Genomic DNA, 23532 nt, shown 5'->3' with positions numbered 1-23532 from the left:
AGTGAAACTGACCCTACCACTACAACCTATCACAGGACATCTGAGGGTTTTTTAATTAGATAAAGTAAAGTGTTCTGTGGTTTGTATTTATAATTTTCTGACATTTGTTGCTGTTTACTTTAAATCCTCTAGCTGTTAGGCAGCTTTTTCTTTTTCTTTATAAAATGAAAGAAATGGCATTGGGTCAGCTATGAGTCATTTAATAAAGAGGAACTATTTTAATCTGTCTTTGGTTTGATGTACACACAGAATTAGAATATGCTGAATTTTAAAACAAGAGTGTAGCTTTTATTTTAAAATAGGACATTTAGTGACCAATTCATGCTAGGCTTTAATTCATAGATAATAGTAAAATGTATTTGTCTAAATTCTAACCTTGATTTTTGAATCACTAGATACATCTCTACTTCTGAGGAGCCAAGAGGCCTGAAATTCTTTCAGTTAGAACAAAGCTTCTGCTATACTCATTCTTTTGTTGTTGTTGTTGTTGTTTTATTTTATTTTATTTTATTTTTGGTATCATTAATATGCAATTACATAAACAACATTGTGGTTACTAGATTCCCCATTATCAAGTCCCCACCACATACCCCAGTACAGTCACTGTCCATCAGCATAGTAAGATGCTATAGAATCACTACTTGTCTTCTCTGTGCTATACTGCCTTCCCCATGCCTCCCCCCCTACATTATGTGTGCTAATCATAATACCCCTTTTTCCTGTTATCCCTCCCTTCCCACCCATCCTCTCCAGTCCCTTTCCCTTTGGTAACTGTTAGTCCATTATTGGAGTCTGTGAGTCTGCTGCTGTTTTTTTCTTTCAGTTTTTTCTTTATTCTTATATTCCACAGATGAGTGAAATCATTTGATACTTGTCTTTCTCCACCTGGCTTATTTCACTGAGCATAATACCCTCTAGCTCCATCCATGTTGTTGCAAATGGTAGGATTTGTTTTCTTCTTATGGCTGAATAATATTCCATTGTGTATATGTACCACATCTTCTTTATCCATTCATCTACTGATGGACACTTAGGTTGCTTCCATTTCTTGGCTATTGTAAAAAGTGCTGCGATAAACATAGGGGTGCATCTGTCTTTTTGAAACTGGGCTCCTGCATTCTTAGGGTAAATTCCTAGGAGAGGAATTCCTGGGTCAAATGATATTTCTATTTTGAGTTTTTTGAGGAATCTCCATACTGCTTTCCACAATGGTTGATCTAATTTACATTTCCACCAGCAATGTAGAAGGGTTCCCCTTTCTCCACATCCTCACCAACATTTGTTATTCTTTGTCTTTTGGATGTTGGCCATCCTAACTGGTGTGAGGTGATATCTTATTGTGGTTTTAATTTGCATTTCTCTGATGATTAGCCATGTGGAGCATCTTTTCATGTGCCTTTCGGCCTGAATTTCTTCTTTGGAGAAGTGTCTGTTCAGATCCTGTGCCCATTTTTTAATTCGATTATTTGCTTTTTATTTGTTGAGGTACGTGAGTTCTTTGTATATTTTGGATGTCAACCCCTTATCGATGTGTCATTTATGAATATATTCTCCCATACTGTAGGATGCCTTTTTGTTCTACTGATGGTGTCCTTTGCGGTACAGAAAGAAGCTTTTTAGTTTGATATAGTCCCACTTGTTCATTTTTGCTTTTGTTCATGAAGAAATTGTGTTTATATTCAAGAGAGCTTTGCCTATGTTTTCTTCTAAAAGTTTTATGGTTTCATGACTTATATTCAGGTCTTTGATCCATTTTGAGTTTACTTTCGTGTATGGAGTTTGACGGTAATCCAGTTTCATTCTCTTGCATGTAGCTGTCCAGTTTTGCCAACACCAGCTGTTGAAGAGGCTGTTATTTCCCCATTGTATATCCATGGCTCCTTTATTGTATATCAATTGACCATATATACTTGGGTTGATATCTGGACTGTCTATTCTGTTCCACTGGTCTTTGCTATACTCATTCTTCAGTTGGCCTCATATATCCTGTTGGTTGTAATTGTCAGTCATCATGTTTGTTCTTTTCATCTGTTCAACAAATTTTTTTTTTCATTTCTTTTTATTGAAGTATCATTGATAAGCAATCTTACATTGGTTTCAGATACACAACACAGTAGTTCAACAGTTACCCGTTACCCATATTACTAAATCCTCACCCCCTCTAGTGCAGTTACTGTCCACAAAGAAAGATGTTACAGAATCATTGAATGTTCTCCATGCTGTACAACTATCCCTGTGGCCAGCCTATATTGTTGAGAATTTTTGTGCCCTTTTATCCTCCTCACCTTCTCCACCCACCAACTCCAACCCCTCCCCCTTGGTAACCACCAGTCACTTCTCAGTGTCTATAGTCTACCGCTGTTTTGTTCATTCTGTTTTGCTTTGTTTTTGTATTCTGCAGGTAAGTGAAATCATATGGTATTTGTCTTTCTCTGCCTGGCTTATTTCACTGAGCCTAATACCCTCTAGAACCATCCATGTTATTGCAAATGGCAGCATTTCTTTTCTTTTTATGGCTGAGTAACATTCCATTGTGTATATATACCACATCTTCTTTATCCATTCATCTATTGATGGACACTTAGGTTGCTTCCATATCTTGGCTATTGAAAATAATGTGGCGATAAGCATAGGGGTACATATATCTTTTCAAATAAAGGATTTTGTTTTCTTCAGGTAAATTCCTAGAAGTGGAATTACTGGGTTGAATGGTATTTGTAGTTTTAGTTTTTTGAGGAACCTCCGTACTGCTTTCCACAGTAGTTGTACCAATTTATATTCCCACTAACAGTGTAGGAAGGTTCCCATTTCTCCACATCCTTGCCAACACTTGTTATTTCTTGTCTTTTGGATAGTGGGCATACTGACTGGTGTGAGATGTTAACCCATTGTGGTTCTATTCAACAAATATTTCCCTTACTTTCTCTTCAGGGACACTCTATTACTCTTGGGCTAAAGTTCAGACATGGCTTACAAGGACTTTATGGTCTGGACTATATGGAGTGCCTCTCCAGAGTCCTTCACTGGACTTTGAGATCCTCTCACACCCTACTTCCCATCAGGGAGAACTTCCACGCACACTGTTTCATTTACTTAGTCTTCTCCTTACCCCTTTACTATAGCTAACTGCTGCTAAACTTTCAGGTTTCATCTTAGCACTTTCTCTGGTAAACCATCCCTGACCAAATGCCGCCTTGTAGCCTGGATACTCCTCCCCTTTTTTGCAGTGGCATCTTGTAATGCCGTTAACCAAATATGTAATCACACTACCTGCCGTTGACCGTAGCCATCACTGGACAGTCTTTGTCTCTCTTCTCCTGTTTTATCCCTCAGTTCCCATCATACTGTATACTCAGACATTAGCTTCTGTTTCCTGTAATAGCCAATGAAGACCTTGAGATGAGACTGTGCATAGTACATCATAAAAAAAAGTACTAAGCAGATGTTTGAGTGAATGAGTGAATGATTGATTGTATTCTTTAGTCTTAGAGAGTACAGCAGAGAAAGGCTTGTAAACCATGCTTCCACCCTCAAAAATCTCCTTGTGTTCTATGTCATACAAAGCTCCTGCTCTGTCTTTGCATCTGAGCAGAGTATAAGGGCTCATTTTTGCTACTTTTCTGAAGTTGGATCATGCATTGAAATTTTTTAACTGAAGCTACAAAGATAAAGTAATATTCAGCCCTCACCTGAGAATAATAATGGCTTTAGATATTTCATTTTAAAAATGCTGAAACAGTTATGTGAAGTAGACCTTATGGTATATGTGTCAAGTCAATAATTTCAAAAGGAGTGAAGATACATATGCCTGGAAATTACACTCTTCATAAAATTGATCTGTGAAAGCACTGTTGATTGTGTAATTTGTGACTAAACCTCACAAATCTAAGCTTCTAAGTTAGACTTTGGTTTAAGCAGAATTTAGCTTATACAGTGTGTTTGTTTTCTTTGAAAACCTTATCAAGAATTTTAATTTTTCTCTTGATTAAAAAAAATTGTCCATAAGTTAAAAAAATTACGTCTGACTGGTAGTATTTTATTTTGTTTGCACATTTTTCTCCTCTTATCTATAAATTCAATGACATTTAGTACTTTTCTGTTCATTAACTGAAGCGTGAGCATGCTTTCTTTACCTGACTTCACAATGGATCTTTATCACTGTTGTTTATAATAACCATTGATGATAAGTTTCACACTATTCTAACAGGAGTTTTTTATTTGTTTGTTTGTTTCTCTTGTACCTAGTTGTTGTGGAATTATAAACTGAACCTAACTACAGATCCCAAATTTGAATCTGTGGCCAGAGAGGTTTGCAAGTCTACCATATCAGAGGTAGGTTGTGAAAGAATTTTGTGGGTATTTAATGGCTTAGAAGAGAAAATTACATCTGTTGACCAGACCATTAATCAGACCCTGTCTGATTGAGTTACTTTACTTAGAATTCACATCTGTATTGGTTGAGAGATAGGCCAAGGGGCACGTAATTAAAGTTCTTTTTGTTAACATTCACCTGCGTTTATGGCAGGGTGTTACTGATTCATACAGGTTGGAAATTGTGCTTTGCTGTTTCCCAAACAGAGACTACAGCCGATTCTGTCATCAGAGCTGCTCCCACACATTTACAGTCTGCTTATGTGTGAGGCATATCAGAGTAGCTTCACAGGAGACTTAAAAACACTCCTAAGTGTTTTGGCTTTGCAGCTGAATCAACTGAACAATGGAGGCATATGCTTCAAATAATAGGAGTTAACATTTCAAATGATTGTAAAAAGATTGTATATATTATTTTAAATGGATATTGAGTATAAAGACAGAAATAATTAATGAAAATATATAGTATTGTACAGATGCTAATTGGAGAAAATTTTCAGTTATTTCTCTTTGCTCAGCATAGACAAGTAATATTAGTAAAAGTTGTAGTATTGAATTTTTTATTTTATTTTTGGAATTAGTGACAGCAATTCCAGAAAACCAGAGATTTCTGCCTACTGAAGTATAAGGATCACAAAGCAGTTGCTATTTTTCCACCTCAAAGTTAATAATCATAGATCTTGCAACATGTAAATCTGCCCTCAGACACCCTACTAATGATTTAAGTCAGGACCACTTTCTCCTGAGCTCCTCAGGAGGACCCTACTACAACCAGATAAGCCCTCAGCTTGTGTTCCTCCCTTAATGTTCCCTGTTTTAGAGCCTGTTCTCTTCCTCAAACCTTGTAATACTGAATCCAGGTATATTTTGTTCTCTTAAGCAGTGACCTTTCTTTATATTTACCTCCAGAATAGAATAGCGTATTTTTGAAACATTGATCTTCAGCTTCTAGCTTTAGTATTCAAATTCCCTTAGCTAGTTATATGACTGACTGTACATACCATTTTATTGCCATGTGGAAATCCAGCTCATAGTATATGCAGATTCATCAGAATAATTTCACTCTTTCTGGCTTTTATGTAATGTTTGTTTGTATTTATATACTTATAAAGCTGGCTTTCTTATAATGTTTATATAATGATGGCCTTCTTGGAACTGTTTGGGGCGTAGTGGTTTTATAAAAGATTCAAGTAACGTGGGCACTTCTCCCTCCCTAGAGAAAGGTTATACTGGAGTTAGGAAAATTAAGTATCGGGAAGAACATAGATACCAACATGACATTTTATTCTGTATCTCCCTCCTATCTTCTTTTTAATTTTGGAATCCTACATCCAGGGAGGAAAAACACCACAAGAATATCTGCAAACTGCAAAAGAAACTATTTATTTACTCTACATGATTTTCTAGAAAATCCCACTATTCTGACACCAACTCTGGGTTTCTGGACCCAGTTCCACTGTGTTTTCCTATGGAGGAGGAGCTTTTCCTATGCTTAACACCAAGCAGTCTCAAACACCATCAGGGTGTCAGAGAATTCAACTCAGTTCTGATACCATGTACCATGAAACAGCACCAGATTCGCCTGGTTAAGGACTCCATCCTACAAGACTGCCCTCCATCCCCCACTTTAGATGCCAGTTGCAGGCCCCAGGCTGCTTGTTACCCATGCTTCTGATTGACTGGCTATATAGATTAGTGGTTCCAATGACCTCCCTGTTAGGTTCCAATTTGCTAGAGCAGCTCACAGAACTCAGGGAAACATGTTTACCAGTTTAATGAAGGATATTTAAATGATACAGCTTACTAGACAGATGAAGAGAGAACACAGGGCAAGGTTCCAAACAGGATCTTTTTATCCTGGTGACCTTGGGGCCTGGCTTAGTGGCACATGGAAGTGTCTGGTTCCCTAAGCATGGAAACTCTCATAGAAAGCAGGATGCAAAATGGAGCAAAGTGCCCTTCCCTTGAGGTTTTGTGAGGGCTTCATTGCGTAGTCATGATCAATTAAGCCATTGGATGATTCAACCTCCAGCTCCTTTGTCCTCTCCTCCCATGGGTTGGGGGACTCAAAGTACCCACTAATCACATGGTTGGTCCCCCTGGCTACCAGTCCCTGCTCTTAGGTAGGGGTCAGGTTTCAGGTCTCTCCATTAACATAACATACCAATTTCACTTTTATGGCTCTGAAGCATTTTCAGGAACCATGGATGAAAGCCAAATATATCTGAGAAATATGACAAATACTAGTCAAGAATGACCAAAATATATTACTTGTAATCATATCGTAATGATTTAATGCTGTTTTTCTGCCATTAATCTTAGAAATTTTCCTTCTGTCATAACCTTCTATCCAGTAAAATGGTTTAAAAAAGTATGAACTAATAATTTATGAACTAATAATTCAAACATTACACCCTATTGTGAACTGAAATACAAATAGGTACAGTATCTCTACATTTCAGTAAATTCTTAACTGAAAAAAGCTAAATATCCATTTAATTTCTCATTAAGGCTCCAGTTCAGAATGTACTCTTGTATTTTCTTCAGATTTTTAAACTGTTTATTGCCCAGTATTAGAACCAGTATGAATACTCTACTTGATTGATTAAAAAAAAACCCAGGTGTCTGCACTAGTCTTGTTTTATTACACAGGGTTTTCCAGTGGTTCAGTTATAGATGCTGAGAATTTTAAGCAGCTGTTCTTCCTTTCACTGCCAAAACTTAACTCTTTTTTGCTCAAAAAAAAAAAATTTTTTTTTTTCTTTCTGGAAATACATTCATGGTCCTCTTAGGCATCACAAAAAAAGAGCTCAAGGTTAAGCTGAAAGAATTGCATCCGTCTTGACTGTTGAAGATCTCTGCTGCCTCTTGAAGCCAGTGTGAGCCAATTTATACTTAAAATTCCCAAGTTTGCTTCTTGAAAAGTAGACAGTTTTCTGTCTTGAACTGAGTCTTTTGCTTGGGCTAGATTTGATACTGGAATTAGACATGATGAGACCCAGTGGCCTATAGAAAAATTAGTGTATGGTAGATTCTTCACTTGGCGCCTTTTGGAAAAGGAGATTATATTTGTTTTGCCCTGTGTACATATTTATGATAGGTGGCATTTAATGGAGAAGGTTTAAAAAAAACCTCTATTGGTTTAAAAAAAAAAACATTTCCCTTTTCATTTATATTAAAAATAAATATTTACATTTGGGTCCTTCTTGTCGAAACTGTCATTTTTGTTTGTTTTTAATTTCTCTGACTGTAATAGGCTTTTTCCAAATAACCTCTGCTTTATAATTCAGGCTTAAAAATCTATAAGTAAATTTCAATTTTTTATTCCTGAGACCTAGCAATTTTTTTGCAAGTTTGCTTCATTAGCACTTGTGGTTTGGGATGCACTTTGTAGGAACACTGACCATGCAGAATCACTCTGTGCTTGATCCACTAGATCATATGTCTAAACCACTCAAATTTGATTTGCAGTGGCCTTCCCATTCCCAAACTTATTGCTAGACTGCTCTGAATGTTGTTTTAAACATGTTTCTTATCCAGACCACAGTGTGGTGAAGCTGGGATTCTACTAACTTCAAAAACACATGTCCAAATCCATAGTTAATTTAGAACCCATTGATGTCATGTCAAGAAGTAATATTATGCCTCTCCTCTTCCCTCCCCTTAACCATTAAGTTTACCTAACAGTAATAGTTTGCTGTGTAGCTTAACTTAGGATGTGCAACTAGTCCTCAGTTCTGCAGCTGTTTTCCAAACCTATTTCCCAGATAAATCTCCTCACTGTCCATTGCATTCTTTGCATGGATATAGGGATATCTCAGCAGAACCATTCTAAAGCTGTAAATGTTAAAAACTTTGTTAAATTATATCTCAATAAAGCTGGAGTTTTAAAAAAAAGTTCATTTTACTCCCTTTAGGCATGCGTTCTACCTAAATATTTGTCTGTATTTATGTTTTCTTGCAAGACACATTAATCAGTTTCCTAGGTATTTTCTAGAGGACACAACAATCTGAGTAGGTATGATATGCTATTTTCTTTAAAACAAATGTATTTCTAGGTGTTTTCTTCTTTTTCTCTCAAGAATAGAGATGAGAAATCAACACGAAAATATCAGACATTCTCTTGTAAAGGTTGTTTGATATGAAAATAGAATGCTTGTGTAAAATAGCTACTTTGTTTTGAACAGATAAAAGAATGTGCTGATGAACCAGTTGGAAAAGGTTACTTGGTTTCCTGCCTGGTGGATCACCGAGGAAACATCACTGAGTACCAGTGTCACCAGTATATCACCAAGATGACGGCTATCATTTTCAGTGATTACCGTCTAATCTGTGGCTTCATGGATGACTGCAAAAATGATATCAACATTCTGAAATGTGGCAGCATTCGGCTTGGAGAAAAGGTATGTGTTACACTGGCTTCACCAGAGGGGGTCCTATGAACTTAATGAATGAAAAGCTCTGTATAACTGGCATGGGAAAAATTTAGGGCTGGAGTTGGCCTTAAAGTTGAAGTCCAGACAGCCCCAAGATCTAAATCTAGTTGACCTTTGAGTGCATTTCATCTGTTTGTAGCAAAATGTTTCAGAACTGTATGGAGAAGAAGAATTAAAATCTAGTACAAGTAGTGTTGTCTTCAAAGTACTTAATGAATTGCTGGTAACATACAGTGTTCCTCTGGCAAAGTATTTTGTAGTCATGGTCAAAGTATTTGGATTAGGAGAGACAAGAGTTTCTAACCTTTCTTTGCATATACCTCACTGTTGCCCTATTACTTAGTAAGCACACCAGTACAAAAGAAGATACTTAAATATTAGGAAAGTTTTAAGATAAATGAAGGTATTCTAACTTGTCAGAAGAAAGGTACTCTAATTGTGATATACTGTTATCTTCATCTCAGAAGAACTAGTTTGAGTAAAGAGGAAAGAAAGTAACTACCTAGTTATTTTCTTCTTGCTTAATTATATCTGACCTTATTTTTGTTCTTGTTGGTCTGTTGTCTGGAAGGTCACAGTGGAGGTTTGGCCAGATTAACTCTGAATTTCTTTGCTCAGCAAAAATGAAAGAAATTCCTGAGATGTAACAGATGCCAGTGGAAGAGGTAGTCTGAGACATATGTATGGCATTAAGTATTAATTGCCACCACTCATTAATTTGTTCAGGAAATATGCTGGAAAATAAAAACCATTTGTCTCTTTGCCTCTGTTTGTCTATTGCATCATGGTTTGCTGGCTTCCGTCACTGGCAAAGCAGGCGTGGGGTTGGAGTGCCAGAACTATGCACAAACTTCCTGGTTATTGTCTGACTGTCACCAAATACCCTTTCCTTCGTACCAACACAGGGCTTGTCCTTTCACAGGGCCTCTCTGTGTCAGTCTTGAGGGCACTGTGAGCTTGGTATACAACTTTCAGGTAGTTTTAAGAAAGCAGAATTTTTCCTTCCCACAGACACAGAAATGGCACAAAATCACATAAGGTTACCCTCATAGTTCAGGAAGCTCCTTTGACTTTATTTAGGGTATTGGAAATTATATCCAGTTCCAAACCTCATTCTTCTTAAAATCTCCATGTAAGTGTTCCAGATACACTTTTGAGGAATCAGTGATGACACTTTTTCGTATTTGTGATTAGGGGTCCATGCTGGAGAACAGATTGTTGTAATTCACCTCTCTTTGTAGTATTTCTTTCTTGTTGAACACCAAGATAATCGCTGGATAGTTTCCCACTAGCAATCTTGAGCTGTCAATGTAAAACCTCCTTTCATCTACATGTATGAGTTACTAAGTCTACAATGACTGAAACGACTGCAGAAAATACTGCTAGCACACAAAGACAGATTGTTCTTCAGCTTTGTTGTTCTTCAGCTTTGTTAAAATAACAAAAAATGTTTCTGTGAGCCATCAAAATACACATTTTTGCATTTTGTCTTTTGCTATACCTTCCAGTTAGGTGAATTTCTGTCTATACCAGGCACCCATGCTAGCATCAAAGGCTTGCTTCTATTTTGGGGACAGTAAAATGGACTCATGTCTACACTTCTGAAAAAGCATGTTCCTTCCTCTATAATCCACTCTAGTGCTGTAGGCAGGTTACAGATGAGGGAGGCATGACCTTATCTCTGCTTGGCCTTTTTTAACTATAGTTTACTTCTCTGAAGCTAGTTATTTTAGATATGAAAACTATCCTGAAAATTAGTGAACCAGCTTCTGACCAGGCTCATCAATTTCAAATTTGCCACCCAAGCTTGCAAACTCTTTTGTGACTGACTTTGAACTGACCTCTTCCAAAGGTTAGAGGAAAGCGGTCATGGTTAATCTGTACCCTGCCTCTGTATAAACATAGAATGTCATGATTTCAAAACTGTAATGATGGTTTTCAAATTGTTAATATAAATAAATTTTAGAAGAAAAGCTATAAATAAAACCTTTAGAATTTTCTAAATAAATATTGTTAGAGCTCTAAAAAGTAAAAGTGTAAAATATTTGCATTACCTGAAGGGAAAGTAAAATGTGTCATTCAGTACAGGAACTTAATTGTGGACATGTGCCACATTACTACTATTATTCTTGTCACTCAGTAGTAAAATGATTTTACTATCCCTTCTTACAACCAACTACTTTGAATAATTCAGACATTCTCTTTCTTTGAGGTAAGTCATAGAAGACACCAAAAGCATTGAAATTATAACAGAGAGGAAGTTTTTGCCTCCCTTCCTGAGATAGGTGTTATCATACTCTGTTCTTTAAAAAGAAAAGAACAAGGTAAATGTCGGTGGGGGAGATATTACCTATCAAACTGCTAAAAACTGATCAGCACATACTAGCAGTAGTTTTAAGACAGACACTTGCTCTTCACAATAGAATTTTAAAAATTCATTGTAGATCCATTTACAGGATCATTTGTTATTCATATGTCAAGGCCAGGTATTAATAATTTTTTTTAACCTAAGTAATTCTCTTATAGATAATTTGCTGGTATGTAGTTTACCTCCTTTGCTTTCATTCATAGTCGTCAGTAGTTAGGCATATAGTCTTCTCTGGCAAATATTTACATAAATTTCAGTTATATAACTCAGATGGACTGAAATGAAAAGCTGAAACGTGGAGAACTGATAATTCCTGAAATATTTTTATTTGAAAAAACCATCTAATGTTACAGTGAATGAAAATATCTAAAGGAGGTAATATGGCCCAATACCAATATGTGCTGTTAAAATTGCTATAATTAAAATTAAATCTCAGATTTCTTAGGGGGTCCCAAACCATGATGATGTTGCCTTAAATCCAATAAGAAGCAAATGGAACAGTTAAGAAATTATAATAGCCCTAAATAGTTAAATCTTACTGGTGGCACATTTAAAACAGTTATAAGCCCTATGATACAGGGAAGCAGACTCATTACATGGAATTTATCTCTTTACCCTATGGTGCCAGGACTAAAATCTAAATCTCAATCGAAAGTTGACTGTCATGCTGTTTTTCAGACTCTTGGTTGGTGCCATGGGTGAGTTTAACTTCTTTCCAGTTTCTGGACCTGGTTCCAATGTGTGTGTGTCTGTGTTGGTCGGGGTGGGGGAGGCAGAGGGGTGGTTCGCACACACACACACACACCAAGCAATTCTGGAACACCAGCAGGGTCTCTAAGAACTCAACTCAATTCTGATGCTGTCTGCCTGGAGACAGCACCAGATTCCCCAGATTAAGGGCTCTGTCCTGCAAGACTGCCCACCACCCCTGACCCCAGACACAGGTTGCAAGCCCCACCTGTGCTTCTGACCTACTGGCTGCAGATTGGAGGTTCCCACGATGTCCGCTTAGGTTTGATTAATTTGCTAGAGCGACTCACAGGACTGAGGAAAACACTTAGGTTTACCAGTTTAATAAAGTATACCATAAAGATTAACAGCAAGATGAAGAGGAGATACATAGGGCAAGGTCCCAAGTAAAGGAGTTTCCATCCTCATGGAGCTTGGGGCCTGGCTCGGTGGCATGTGGAGGCATTGTAGTTCCCCAAGTACAGAAGCTCTCTCCTACTGAGAAGCAGGATCAAGAGAGCAGAGAGCGATAAGCTCTTCCTAGGAGTTTTTGTGAGGGCTTCATTGCATAGTCACAATTGACTAAATTACTGGCCATTGACTGATTCAGCCTCCAGCCTCTGCCCTTGTGTGGGAGTCCAAAAGTCTCTCATTAATGTGACAAGACACCTGTTTCACCTTTAAGATTCTACTATGGTGTTTTCAGGAACTGTGGATGAAGACAAGATATACTTGGGAAATACATGTTTGGTCATATGAATGACCAAATAAGTATTTCTTATGACTCATTATATTGCAGTTGGAAAAATAATTATTTTTTTGCTAGCAACCATCTAAGTAAGTTGTTATGGGCTGCTAACATTTGGTGTAGGATGTTGCTTTTATAACAAAATTACATTTATAATAATCTCTTGTATACTGTATATAGTAAATGACTGATGTATTTCTTTCTAAATCTTTGTTATCATTGTTTTTCCTTTCAGAAGGCCTTACCTAAGTAGGCCATAGTCAGACAAACTTGAGTGTTACTCATACATTATTTCTGGGGTTTGTGTCCACTTTCTCTGTCCTTATCTTTTTGTCAATTGTCCCTCCAAGTTTTGATTATCTCGGGTTTTCTGAGCATTGGATAGAATCCTACAGCTAGCGAGAAAGTATAAGTTATGGACAGAGAATAGGAAGGCGTGAGAATCTGCTAGTGTAATGTGCTTAGTAATCTTTTTTGGGCCAGCAAAGCTCTTGATAATCTAATGAAACCTGTGAACTCTCCTTAGTGTACACAATTAAAATATATACCAAGAAAATACATATGGGACCCCCACACAAACTTAAGGAGTTTTCTAGAACCCCAAAGTCTAGAAAAATAAATGATGGACCTTCCCTAGCAAGGCTTCTTATATTCTACAGCTCAGATGAGCTGATAAACTTCTCTAGACCTCTACCATCTACACAATAGCTACCACAGCTCTTACCCCTCTTCACATTTGTATTAGGAGACAACATGAAGATTTTCATGTAAATACTTGGAAATTAATGTGCTAGGTAACAGCTCCTCTTATAACAAAATAGTAAAAAACTATGTACCTTTTTTTGTTGAACTGAAATGTTGTTTAAAGTAGATGTTTTCCTACCTGGTTCTAGGAATCTTTATTACATACAGATGATTTCACAGATGTGGTGTTTTATTGTAACAAGATGGTGTCTGCGTGTGTGTGTGTAAATAAATGATAGCACTATATTTTCTGCTGCTTTGGTTTGCTATACTAATGGTCACAACTCTCAAGTTACTGAAACATCTGAGATGTAGAAGATGACTCTTGAACAGAAAATATTTAGGGTAAATTTCTCAAATTTTGAATGAATGAATGCTTGTGGTTGCTGTGGGGATGCAATGTACAATGAAAGATAATTGGATGGTTTTAGGAAAGCTATCAAAAGCTATTTGTATAAACAGTGGCAATCTCATTAAGTTTCATTAAAATAAATCCAAAATATCAGTGAGTATTACACTACAGACTGTACATATTGAGGTCTTTGTAGACAGTATAGAGTAGAAAAGAGAGTTTTTATACCATCTTTTCTCAGTGGGTTTTGTGGTTTGTTGTTGTTTTAACTTGACTTAAAAAGTACTAGTATTTGGGGAATATGTAGCCCTTAGAGGCATATGAACAGCTTTCTGCAGTGTTACTTCAGCATTGGGCTGATGTAATTTCTTAAAATTTACTAACATTTAAAACTAAAAACTCAGATGCCAGCTAAATAATCCTTAAATTTCCCAGGATCTTTATTTGTAGAGTACAAATATTTGTAGTACAAATAATTGTAGCATGTAAGTATTATGTTCTAACTGAACATTATTGAGGACATTTTCTGTTACTATGTAGTTGGTTCCCACCTGATTCCTCAGTAGAACATCAATACTCCAGCTGTACGTTGAATTGTTTTTTTGTTTTAACCAAATGGTGTTTATTTGAAATTCATTGTTGTGATAGTTTTAAAATATTAGTATCCTTGCTATTTTAGGATGCACATTCACAAGGTGAAGTGGTATCATGCTTGGAGAAAGGTCTGGTGAAGGAAGCAGAAGAAAGAGATCCTAAGATTCAAGTCTCTGAACTCTGCAAGAAAGCCATTCTCCGGGTGGCTGAGCTGTCCTCAGATGACTTCCATTTAGACCGGCATTTATATTTTGCTTGCCGAGATGATCGGGAGCGTTTTTGTGAAAATGTGAGTCTGCTCAGAGGCTGCTCTTTTCTTTTTAAATATTTTTAAATACCCTGTTCTAAAATAAAATGAACCAACAGTTTCACTTGTAGAAAAGCCAGTGAAATGGAAGGTGGAACTGGTCTCAGGATAACAGAAAATGATGTCAGATGCTAAGCCTTGATGATTTAACATCTAGTTAACAGTTGGCTTCTGACAATCTCCACACATTTTTTCTACTTTATCTCACTTCTCAATTTCAGTTCTTCAAAGCCTATTTTATCTATAGGAATCCTGCTTCACTAGGGGATCCCATTCACACCTATTCCATGGCTAAAACTTTGCCATATAATGTAGTTATGTTTTTTTTGGGCTAAAATGAAGAAAACAACAGGTGGCTAACTTTAAAACCAAATCCTTGATTACTACAGACCTTACAAACAACTTCCTAACACTTTAAATAGAATAATCTCAAAGGACTGAGAGTGACTAGTGTGCACTCCCACTCTGCCTGTTTTGAATTAACAGCTTTACCCATCAGAGACTGATTATCCAAGAGTTCTATTGACACTAGCATAAAGTTATAAGAAGGAAGACTTATTGACACTTCTCTTGGCTCCCTCATTAATAGTGTATCTGGGAACAAATGACAGTAGCCAAACATCATGGGGAAATTTTTTTTCGTCTTCACACAATCACTATTTCAAAGGCTAGCAAATGTTATAAAATGGCTGAGCCATCTGTTCAAAAGTGTTCACCATTATACTAGTTTAACAGAAAGTTCTATATAAGATGATGGATAATGCCCAGCATAACTGCTTATTAGCTCATCATCATTATGTATATGTTCTATCTTACAGACACAAGCTGGTGAAGGCAGAGTGTATAAGTGCCTCTTTAACCATAAATTTGAAGAATCCATGAGTGAAAAGGTAAGTATTACTTTGAAGCAAACCTATATTTTATCCATTTCTCAAAAAGCTTTCTTAAAATCTCTCAAACAATGTTCTTATAAACTCATACCAAAATATAAATGACTGATAAAGCTTACCCTTTTCAGAGATGAGATACTTGGCTTTTAGTAGTGAACCACAGTACATTTCACTTAAGCCAAGAAAATGAAGCATAACTGTGGTATCTAAATGTTAGGAAGCCAATCAGGAGTCAGTTTGGGGAGGAAAACTGGAAGAATTTCTATCAGAATTGTATTGAAGCCAGGCCTGCATACTCAGGAAGTTTAGGCTAACCAAGGCAGTGTGCTTCTTAGGTAATTAGCTATTTAATTTTTCAGCAGCTGTCTCATTAAGCATTCTCATTACTGTTAGTCCTCTGTCTCTGGATGAATGCAAGATGCTTGTATTGACTTTTAAGAGTTACTGTTTTTGTTTTTGCTATCCTGTCACTTTCCCTTGCAGCTGAAGAAATGTTTCATCTCAGATCCTTTAACATGTACTGTTAAATAATAATATTGAAAAAGTATAGAATGGAATTTCCAGAGTGTTATTTCAGTTGCCACTTTGATTCTATTGTTGAAGAAGAAAAGAATACTTTATCAGATTAATGTTTTAGAATCTACAGAGTATGTGTTTAGGACAGCTGCCATTACAGCAACAAACAGCAGTTCTCTGCAGAATTCCAGGGTTCCCAATCCATTTACCGCTACCTCTTGCATACTAGTTTAGCTTGCTTGTGTTCAATTTTAACCAAACTTAAGAGTAGGTATTCTGATAATAACTGTAGCAGTTGACATGTAGTTGGCCATGAGCCTCTGCTTGTCTTAGAGGTACTTATGAGCAGCTGAACCACCTGAGTCATCTTATAACTCTGTTACTGCACTCTACTCAGTGTCGAGAAGCACTAACAACCCGACAAAAGCTGATTGCCCAGGATTATAAAGTCAGTTACTCACTGGCCAAATCCTGTAAGAGTGACTTAAAGAAGTATAGGTGCAATGTGGAAAACCTTCCTCGGTCCCGGGAAGCCAGGCTCTCCTACCTTTTGATGTGTCTGGAGTCAGCTGTGCATAGAGGTAAAAATTAATTTTTTTATCCTTTTCATTCCTTGTTGGATTCACATTCTACAGCTCTAGTACCTATAAATGTTGGTTTCCTCATGAACTTGCCCTTTTGAATATACCTGTACCTTGTGACTCAGGAGCCTTTCTTTGTAAGCACAACTCCAGGAACTGAAGGCATGATATCCCTAAGCCTTCTTTTAGCTCAACAATCCCAAATTTTGTTTTTCTTTACATCCCAGCCTGTTTTTGAAAAAGTATGGTATATTTCTCAAGTCCAAATATTTTACTTTTTTAAAATGTATGTTGTGTTGTGAAGCATTTTTAGCAGAGTCAGGGTAGCATAATGATATGGCACGTAAACTTGGGTCAGAGAAATATGGTTGCAAGTTATGGCTATATTACCAAATTAACTGGTTGGGTGACCATTGTTTACATTTCTTAATTTCTCCAAACCTCCTTTTCTTATCTATAAAACAAAAATAATATCACCTGTATTGAGGAGTTGTTGTGAGGATTAAATGAGGTTATTTGGTATAGCATGTAGCATGTAATGAGTGATATGTCCAGTTATCATTAAAGCAGTAATAATATTAAGAAATTAAACAGTAAAAGAAGAGATTACCTCCATGAAGTCAAACTCATGGTCTGTTTAGTCCAAAAATCAGTCCTTGACAAAGAAGCCAAGAACGATAAATTAGAAGGTCAGGATTGTCTTTGTCAGTATTGGCTATAGGCTATAAAAATGAAATTCCTAGGTCTTACTAAATAAATGATTTTGTGATAGTTGGTTACTGATTAAAAAGTTAAGTGGAAAAAATCAATCATTAAATGAAATTTGGAGGTTTTTTGTGAAAAATTTTTTTGTAATATCTGGATAATGAAAGACTCCTAAACTTAAAGCAGTGGAATAGCAAGCAACCAGAGACGGTGCATGGTCTTGAATACCAAACAAAGGACATTTTGGAGACAATTGGAGAATTTTTATTGTGGTCTGGGTGTTAGATAAAATTTTCCTGAAATGGAAAGGTGAAGATTGTTGATTCATAATAGCATATTATAAAACAGTATACATCATATAATCTAATTTTGGTATTTAAAGAATGGAATTAATGTCTTTAAACTGCAAATTAACAAGAAACACAAAAAGGCTCAATAAATAAATGGCCAAAGAATACGAATAGACAATTCAAAAAAGTTCTACTGATCGCTAATATAAAAAGACTGACCATATTAAGTACTGACAAGTATATGGAAGAACTGCTGCTGGGAATTTAAAATGGTACAACCACTTGGGAAAATAGTTTACCAATTTCTTAAAAAGTTAAACATATATCTACCATATGACCCAGCCATGTAACCCCTACGTATTTACCCAAGAGATATGAAAGCGTATGTCTGTATAAACTTACATGAATGTTCATAACAGCTTAATTTGTAATAGCCCAAAACTGGAAACAACCCAAATGTCCATCAATAGTTGAAGCAATAGACAAATTGTAGTATATGCACATAATGGAATACTACTACTTAGCCATAAAAAGGAAAGAACTGTTGATACCTGGATGAATCTCAGAATAATTATGCTGAGTTTAAGAAGTCAGACAAAAGAGTCTGTACCCAGTGATTCCATTAATATAAACTTATAAGAAATGCAAACTAGTAAACTAATGTATAGCCACAGAAAGCAGACTGGGGATGGCTGAATGGGGTAGAGAGAAAAGGAGAGACTCTAAAGGAGCATGAGAAACCTTTGGAGTTGATGTATATGTTCAATATCTTGATTGTGTAATGGTTTCACCAATGTTGACATATATCAAACTGATCCAGTTGTATGGTTTAAAAGTAGTTTATTACATGTCAGTTATACCTCAGTAGAGCTTTTTTTTTTAATTTCTGAACTTTTCCAACTTGGCATTTACAGCTCAAGAATGAGGGGAGCTGAAATGAATATTTCAAGTCCTTTACCCATGAGTTTTAACTGTGTAGGGCAATAGGGATTATTCTTGGCTTTCATTTTTACCCAAATAGGTATCTTACTGATAAGACTTCATTGGTAAAGCAGTATAAAATCTGTATAATGCAGAACAAACAAGCTAAACCCTGCTCTCTGGAGTCTTAAACTCATTTTATGCTGATAAAGCTTTTGCTAAATTCTAAGCTTTTCAGTAGAAAATAGTATGACTGGTATATTCAAAGGTAAAACGTGTACTTTTAATATGTGGTGATATCTGATCATAATGCTCCATAATGTTATGATTTAAATCCTAACTTAGGACGACAAGTGAGCAGTGAGTGCCAGGGGGAGATGTTAGATTACCGACGCATGCTGATGGAAGACTTTTCTTTGAGCCCTGAGATCATCCTGAGCTGTCGGGGGGAGATTGAACACCACTGTTCTGGACTGCATCGAAAAGGGCGAACCCTGCATTGTCTGATGAAAGTAGTTCGTGGGGAGAAGGGGAACCTTGGAATGAACTGCCAGCAAGCGGTGAGGAAAAATTTTCCACTGCCACTTTGTCACATTTTATCAGGGAGGAGCCTCTTCCTGACACTGTCCCAACTTACTTTATCTGGACCACTTAGGACATTACAGTGAGCATTAGGTACTAAGACACAAACATGAAATATTATTTCTTCAAGCATATCTTTTTTTTTAAGGTATTATTGATATACACTCTCATGAATGTTTCACATGAAAAACAATGTGGTTACTACATTCACCAGTATTATCGAGCCTTCCCCATACCCCAGTGCAGTCGCTATCCATCAGTGTAGTAAGAGGCCACAGACTCACTATTTGCCTTCTCTGTGCTACACTGTCTTTTTCCCGTGATCCCCCACACCATGTGTACTAAACATAATACCCCTCAGTCCCCTTCTCCCTCCCTCCCCATCCACCCTCCCACACCCCTCCCCTTTGGTAATCGCTAGTTCCTTCTTGGAGGCTGTGAGTCTGCTGCTGTTTTGTTCCTTCAGTTTTGCTTCATTGTTATATTCCACAAATGAGGGAAATCATTTGGCATTTGTCTTTCTCTGCCTGGCTTATTGCTCTGAGTATAATGTCCTCCAGCTCCATCCATGTTGTTGCAAATGGTAGGATATGTTTCTTATGGCTGAATAGTATTCCATTATGTATATGTACCACCTCTTCTTTATCCATTCATCTACTGATGCACATTTAGGTTGCTTCCATTTCTTGGCTATTGTTAATAGTGCTGCGATAAATGGGCGCATATGTCTTTTGAATCTGAGAAGTTGTATTCTTTGAGTAAATTCCTAGAAGTGGGGTTCCCAGGTCAAATGGTATTTCTTTTTTTAGTTTCTTGAGGAACCTCCATATTGCTTTCCATAATGGTTGAACTCGCTTACATTCCCACCAGCAGTGTAGAATGGTTCCCCTTTCTCCGCATCCTCACCAGCATTTGTTGTTATTGGTCTTTTTGATGCTGACCATCCTAACTGGTGTGAGGTGATATCTCATTGTGGTTTTAATTTGCATTTCCCAGATCATTAGTGATGTGTCTGTGAGCCATCTGAATTTCTTCTTTGGAGAATTGTCTCTTCATATCCTCCACCCATTTTTTAAATGGGTTATTTGCTTTTTGGGTGTTGAGATGTGTGAGTTCTTTATATATTTTGTATGTTAACCCCTTGTCGGATATGTCATTTACAAATGTATTCTCCCATACTATAGGATGCCTTTTTGTTCTGTTGATGGTGTCCTTTGCCGTACAGAAGCTTTTTAGTTTAATATAGTTCCATGTGTTCATTTTTGCTTTGTTTCCCTCGCTTGAGGAGATGCGTTCAGGAAAAAGTTGCTCATGTTTATATTCAGGAGATGTTTGCCTATGTTGTCTTCTAAGAGTTTTATGGTTTCATGACTTACATTCAGGTTTTGATCCATTTTGAGTTTACTTTTGTGTGTGGGGTTAGACAATAATCCAGTTTCATTCTCTTGCATGTAGCTGTCCAGTTTTGCCAACACCAGTTGTAGAAGAGGCTGTCATTTCCCCATTGTATGTCTATAGCTCCTTTATCGTATATTAATTGACCGTATATGGTTGGGTTTATATCACGGCTCTCTTGTCTGTTCCATTGGTCTATGGGTCTGTTCTTGTGCCAGTACCAAATTATGTTCATTACTGTGGCTTTGTAGTAGAACTTGACGTTGGGGAGCATAATCCCCCCAGCTTTATTCTTCTCAGAATTGCTTTGGCTATTTGGGGTCTTTTGTGGTTCCATATGAATTTTAGAATGATTTTCTCTAGTTCATTGAAGAATGCTGTTGGTATTTTGACAGGAATTGCATTGAATCTGTAGATTGTTTTAGGCAGTATAGCCATTTTAACAATATTAATTCTTCCTATCCATGAGCACAGCATGTGTTTCCATTTATTGGTATCTTCTTTAATTTCTCTCATGAGTGTCTTGTAGTTTTCAGAGTACAGATCTTTCACTTACTTGGTTAGGTTTATCACTTACTTGGTTCAGGCATATCTTTTTAAGAATCTTTTTAAAACAGATGTTTGAGTTCATTAAAAAAATGAATTATTTACTTAAATAGGTAAAAATGCATCATTTGCTGGAGTTTTTAAAAAAGGTAACGTACTAGACTGTATTTACTAAACTCAGAACAAGGCAAACCAGGTTCTGATAAATCAGAAAAGGTGCTCCTCCAAAAGAGAATTGCCTGTGTCAATAGGATTGATTGAGTTGAGGCTAAAAGATAACTGAAATGAATCGAAATTTTCCAAGAGTCTCTTTTTATTACTGATGTGCAGCATGGCATAAATTCCTGGCCAGAATGATCAAGAAAGCATATCATTTTCAAAATCACACCATCTTTTCTTGTTAGACTAGCACAGCTCTGCATAAAAGTGTCTTTTTCTCTACCCCCAAACTCAACAGTTTTATAAAGACAGTTGGAAAAAATTAGCATACTTTGGGAAGACAAAGTTATTGTTCCAGGATTTGTAAACAGTTGGATAGTTGTAGATCAGGTGCATAACATAAAGTTAACAAAATATTACAGATACATCTGTTTCATTGCAGTTGTACGTGTTTATTAGTTTTTACTGTATAAGAATCTTTGAACAATTTTCAATACCAAATGCAACAGTGGTACCCTGTACAGTATACCCTGTACTTTCTTATACTTCCCTTTAGGAAGCACAAAAGATACTATTTATCTTTATAACCTAAATTAGAAAGTTAAGGCTCTCTCCTAAGTGAAACTTCAGAAAACTACAATTCAATTAGTCTTTTTGTTGTTTTTACTCAAAATTGAATATTACTTGAATTTTACTTTCCTACTAATATGTAAAATCAAAATTTTCTAGTCTGAAACAGACTTTCCACAGAATGTTGATAGTATACTTTTTCATCTTAGCTTCTGTTATTCTCACTCAGAGTAGACAAATTATACCTCCCATTGTGGAAACAACAGGCAAATGTAACCTCTTCCCCAAAATGCCAAGCCTACCCAGAAGGATGGCTTCTGGAATTTCCTGTGGGTGAATTGGCACAGTGTAGTTTCTCAAGAACAGTCCTTGCTGGTGACTGGAAATCTCTGTGACAATGATGTGCCTGGGCCCCAGATCAAATTGACTTAAGATATCCTATATTTGCATTTCATCCTTAATGTGTCATGTAAAAGGGAAGAGGCAGTAGGCATAAACCTTTTACTGAGACTACACTTGTAGTAAGATACACAGAAAAGGGAGAATAAAATGGGTTTGACTATAACTGGAGGCATCTAGTTTACTCCAGGGCTTTTTGAAATTTAGCTTATTTTGAAGAGCCAGTGACTCAACGTGAGAGGGAAATAAGTGCTGCCCACCTCATCCTTTGGGGCCAGAAGAAAAGTGCTTTCCAAACCTAAATGTTAGCTTCACAAAGTGAAATAAGTAGTTTTGCCCACATAAAGTTTAGCCAAATGGGAACAAACACTTGATTTTGGTTTTTATAGACCAATAGTTTTTAGTCTTTGCTCACAAAAATTAAAGGAATAAACAATCCAAAGGGAGTATTTTTCCTTAGTCTTTTAGTACATTATCCATCCTCAGTCAAATGAAGGAATGTTTGAAATAATTTATTTTGAGTAGGTTTCTTTGTTTTTCAGAGTTTTCTTCTTGATACCGTAAGTACAGCCATACTGTCTATGGTTAACTGCTGATTTTCCCTGTTCTCTGCTTCATGATGCTTTGATTTAGTGATTTCTCAACAATTAGTAAGCTGTGAAACATAAGGATCATTATTATCTTAATAACTACATACTCTTCCAAATGCACCACAATCATGAACTTACTAAATTCTCTTCAGTTATGGCTGAGTGAATTTGGGCTCAGTCCCTCCCAGGCAAAGATGACTGTCCACTTTGTTCTCTTGACTGATTTCCCAGAGTCATTTCCCCAGGTTTTTCCTAAGCAGTCGGGGGCTGAAATAGATGTATAATCATGTAGCAGTTTATGTTCTTAGTGTTTATATCCCACAGTTGTTACTGGATTTGAGTGTCAGTGATCCCTTGAGCCATTAGCTTGTTAGTCTATAGGGCATTGATTGTTTCTTTTTAGAAACTGTGGTCTGGTCACTCATTGTGAATCTCAGAGTTTCCCCTGTCAGTCATGGATACTTAACTGATTTAGTGATTTCTCAACAATTAGTAAGCTGTGAAACATAAGGATCATTATTATCTTAATAACTACATACTCTTCCAAATGCACCACAATCATGAACTTACTAAATTCTCTTCAGTTATGGCTGAGTGAATTTGGGCTCAGTCCCTCCCAGGCAAAGATGACTGTCCATTTTGTTCTCTTGACTGATTTCCCAGAATCATTTCCCCAGTTCTTACAGACACTTGCAAAGTCCTGTGATGCTTATAACTTCCCTGTGAAAAAGGTGTAAAT

At 36.6% G+C, this 23532-nt stretch overlaps 1 protein-coding gene across 3 annotated transcripts in view; it reads left to right on the top strand.

Moving 5' to 3' along the window:
• Positions 1–23532, top strand: part of GLG1 (golgi glycoprotein 1) — a 187722-nt gene that overhangs the window by 124620 nt on the left and 39570 nt on the right. For all 3 annotated transcript variants that reach the window (XM_057492773.1, XM_057492774.1, XM_036926969.2), the window contains exons 3-8: positions 4246–4332; positions 8559–8774; positions 14428–14631; positions 15468–15539; positions 16453–16636; positions 18898–19112. In XM_057492773.1, coding sequence (XP_057348756.1) covers positions 4246–4332; positions 8559–8774; positions 14428–14631; positions 15468–15539; positions 16453–16636; positions 18898–19112 — 978 coding nt within the window. The remainder of the gene's footprint in view (positions 1–4245; positions 4333–8558; positions 8775–14427; positions 14632–15467; positions 15540–16452; positions 16637–18897; positions 19113–23532) is intronic.

The sequence above is a fragment of the Manis pentadactyla genome, chromosome 15 (genome assembly GCF_030020395.1).
Source record: "Manis pentadactyla isolate mManPen7 chromosome 15, mManPen7.hap1, whole genome shotgun sequence".
Lineage (NCBI taxonomy): Eukaryota > Metazoa > Chordata > Mammalia > Pholidota > Manidae > Manis > Manis pentadactyla.
This window is presented reverse-complemented; position numbering and strand designations above follow the sequence as displayed.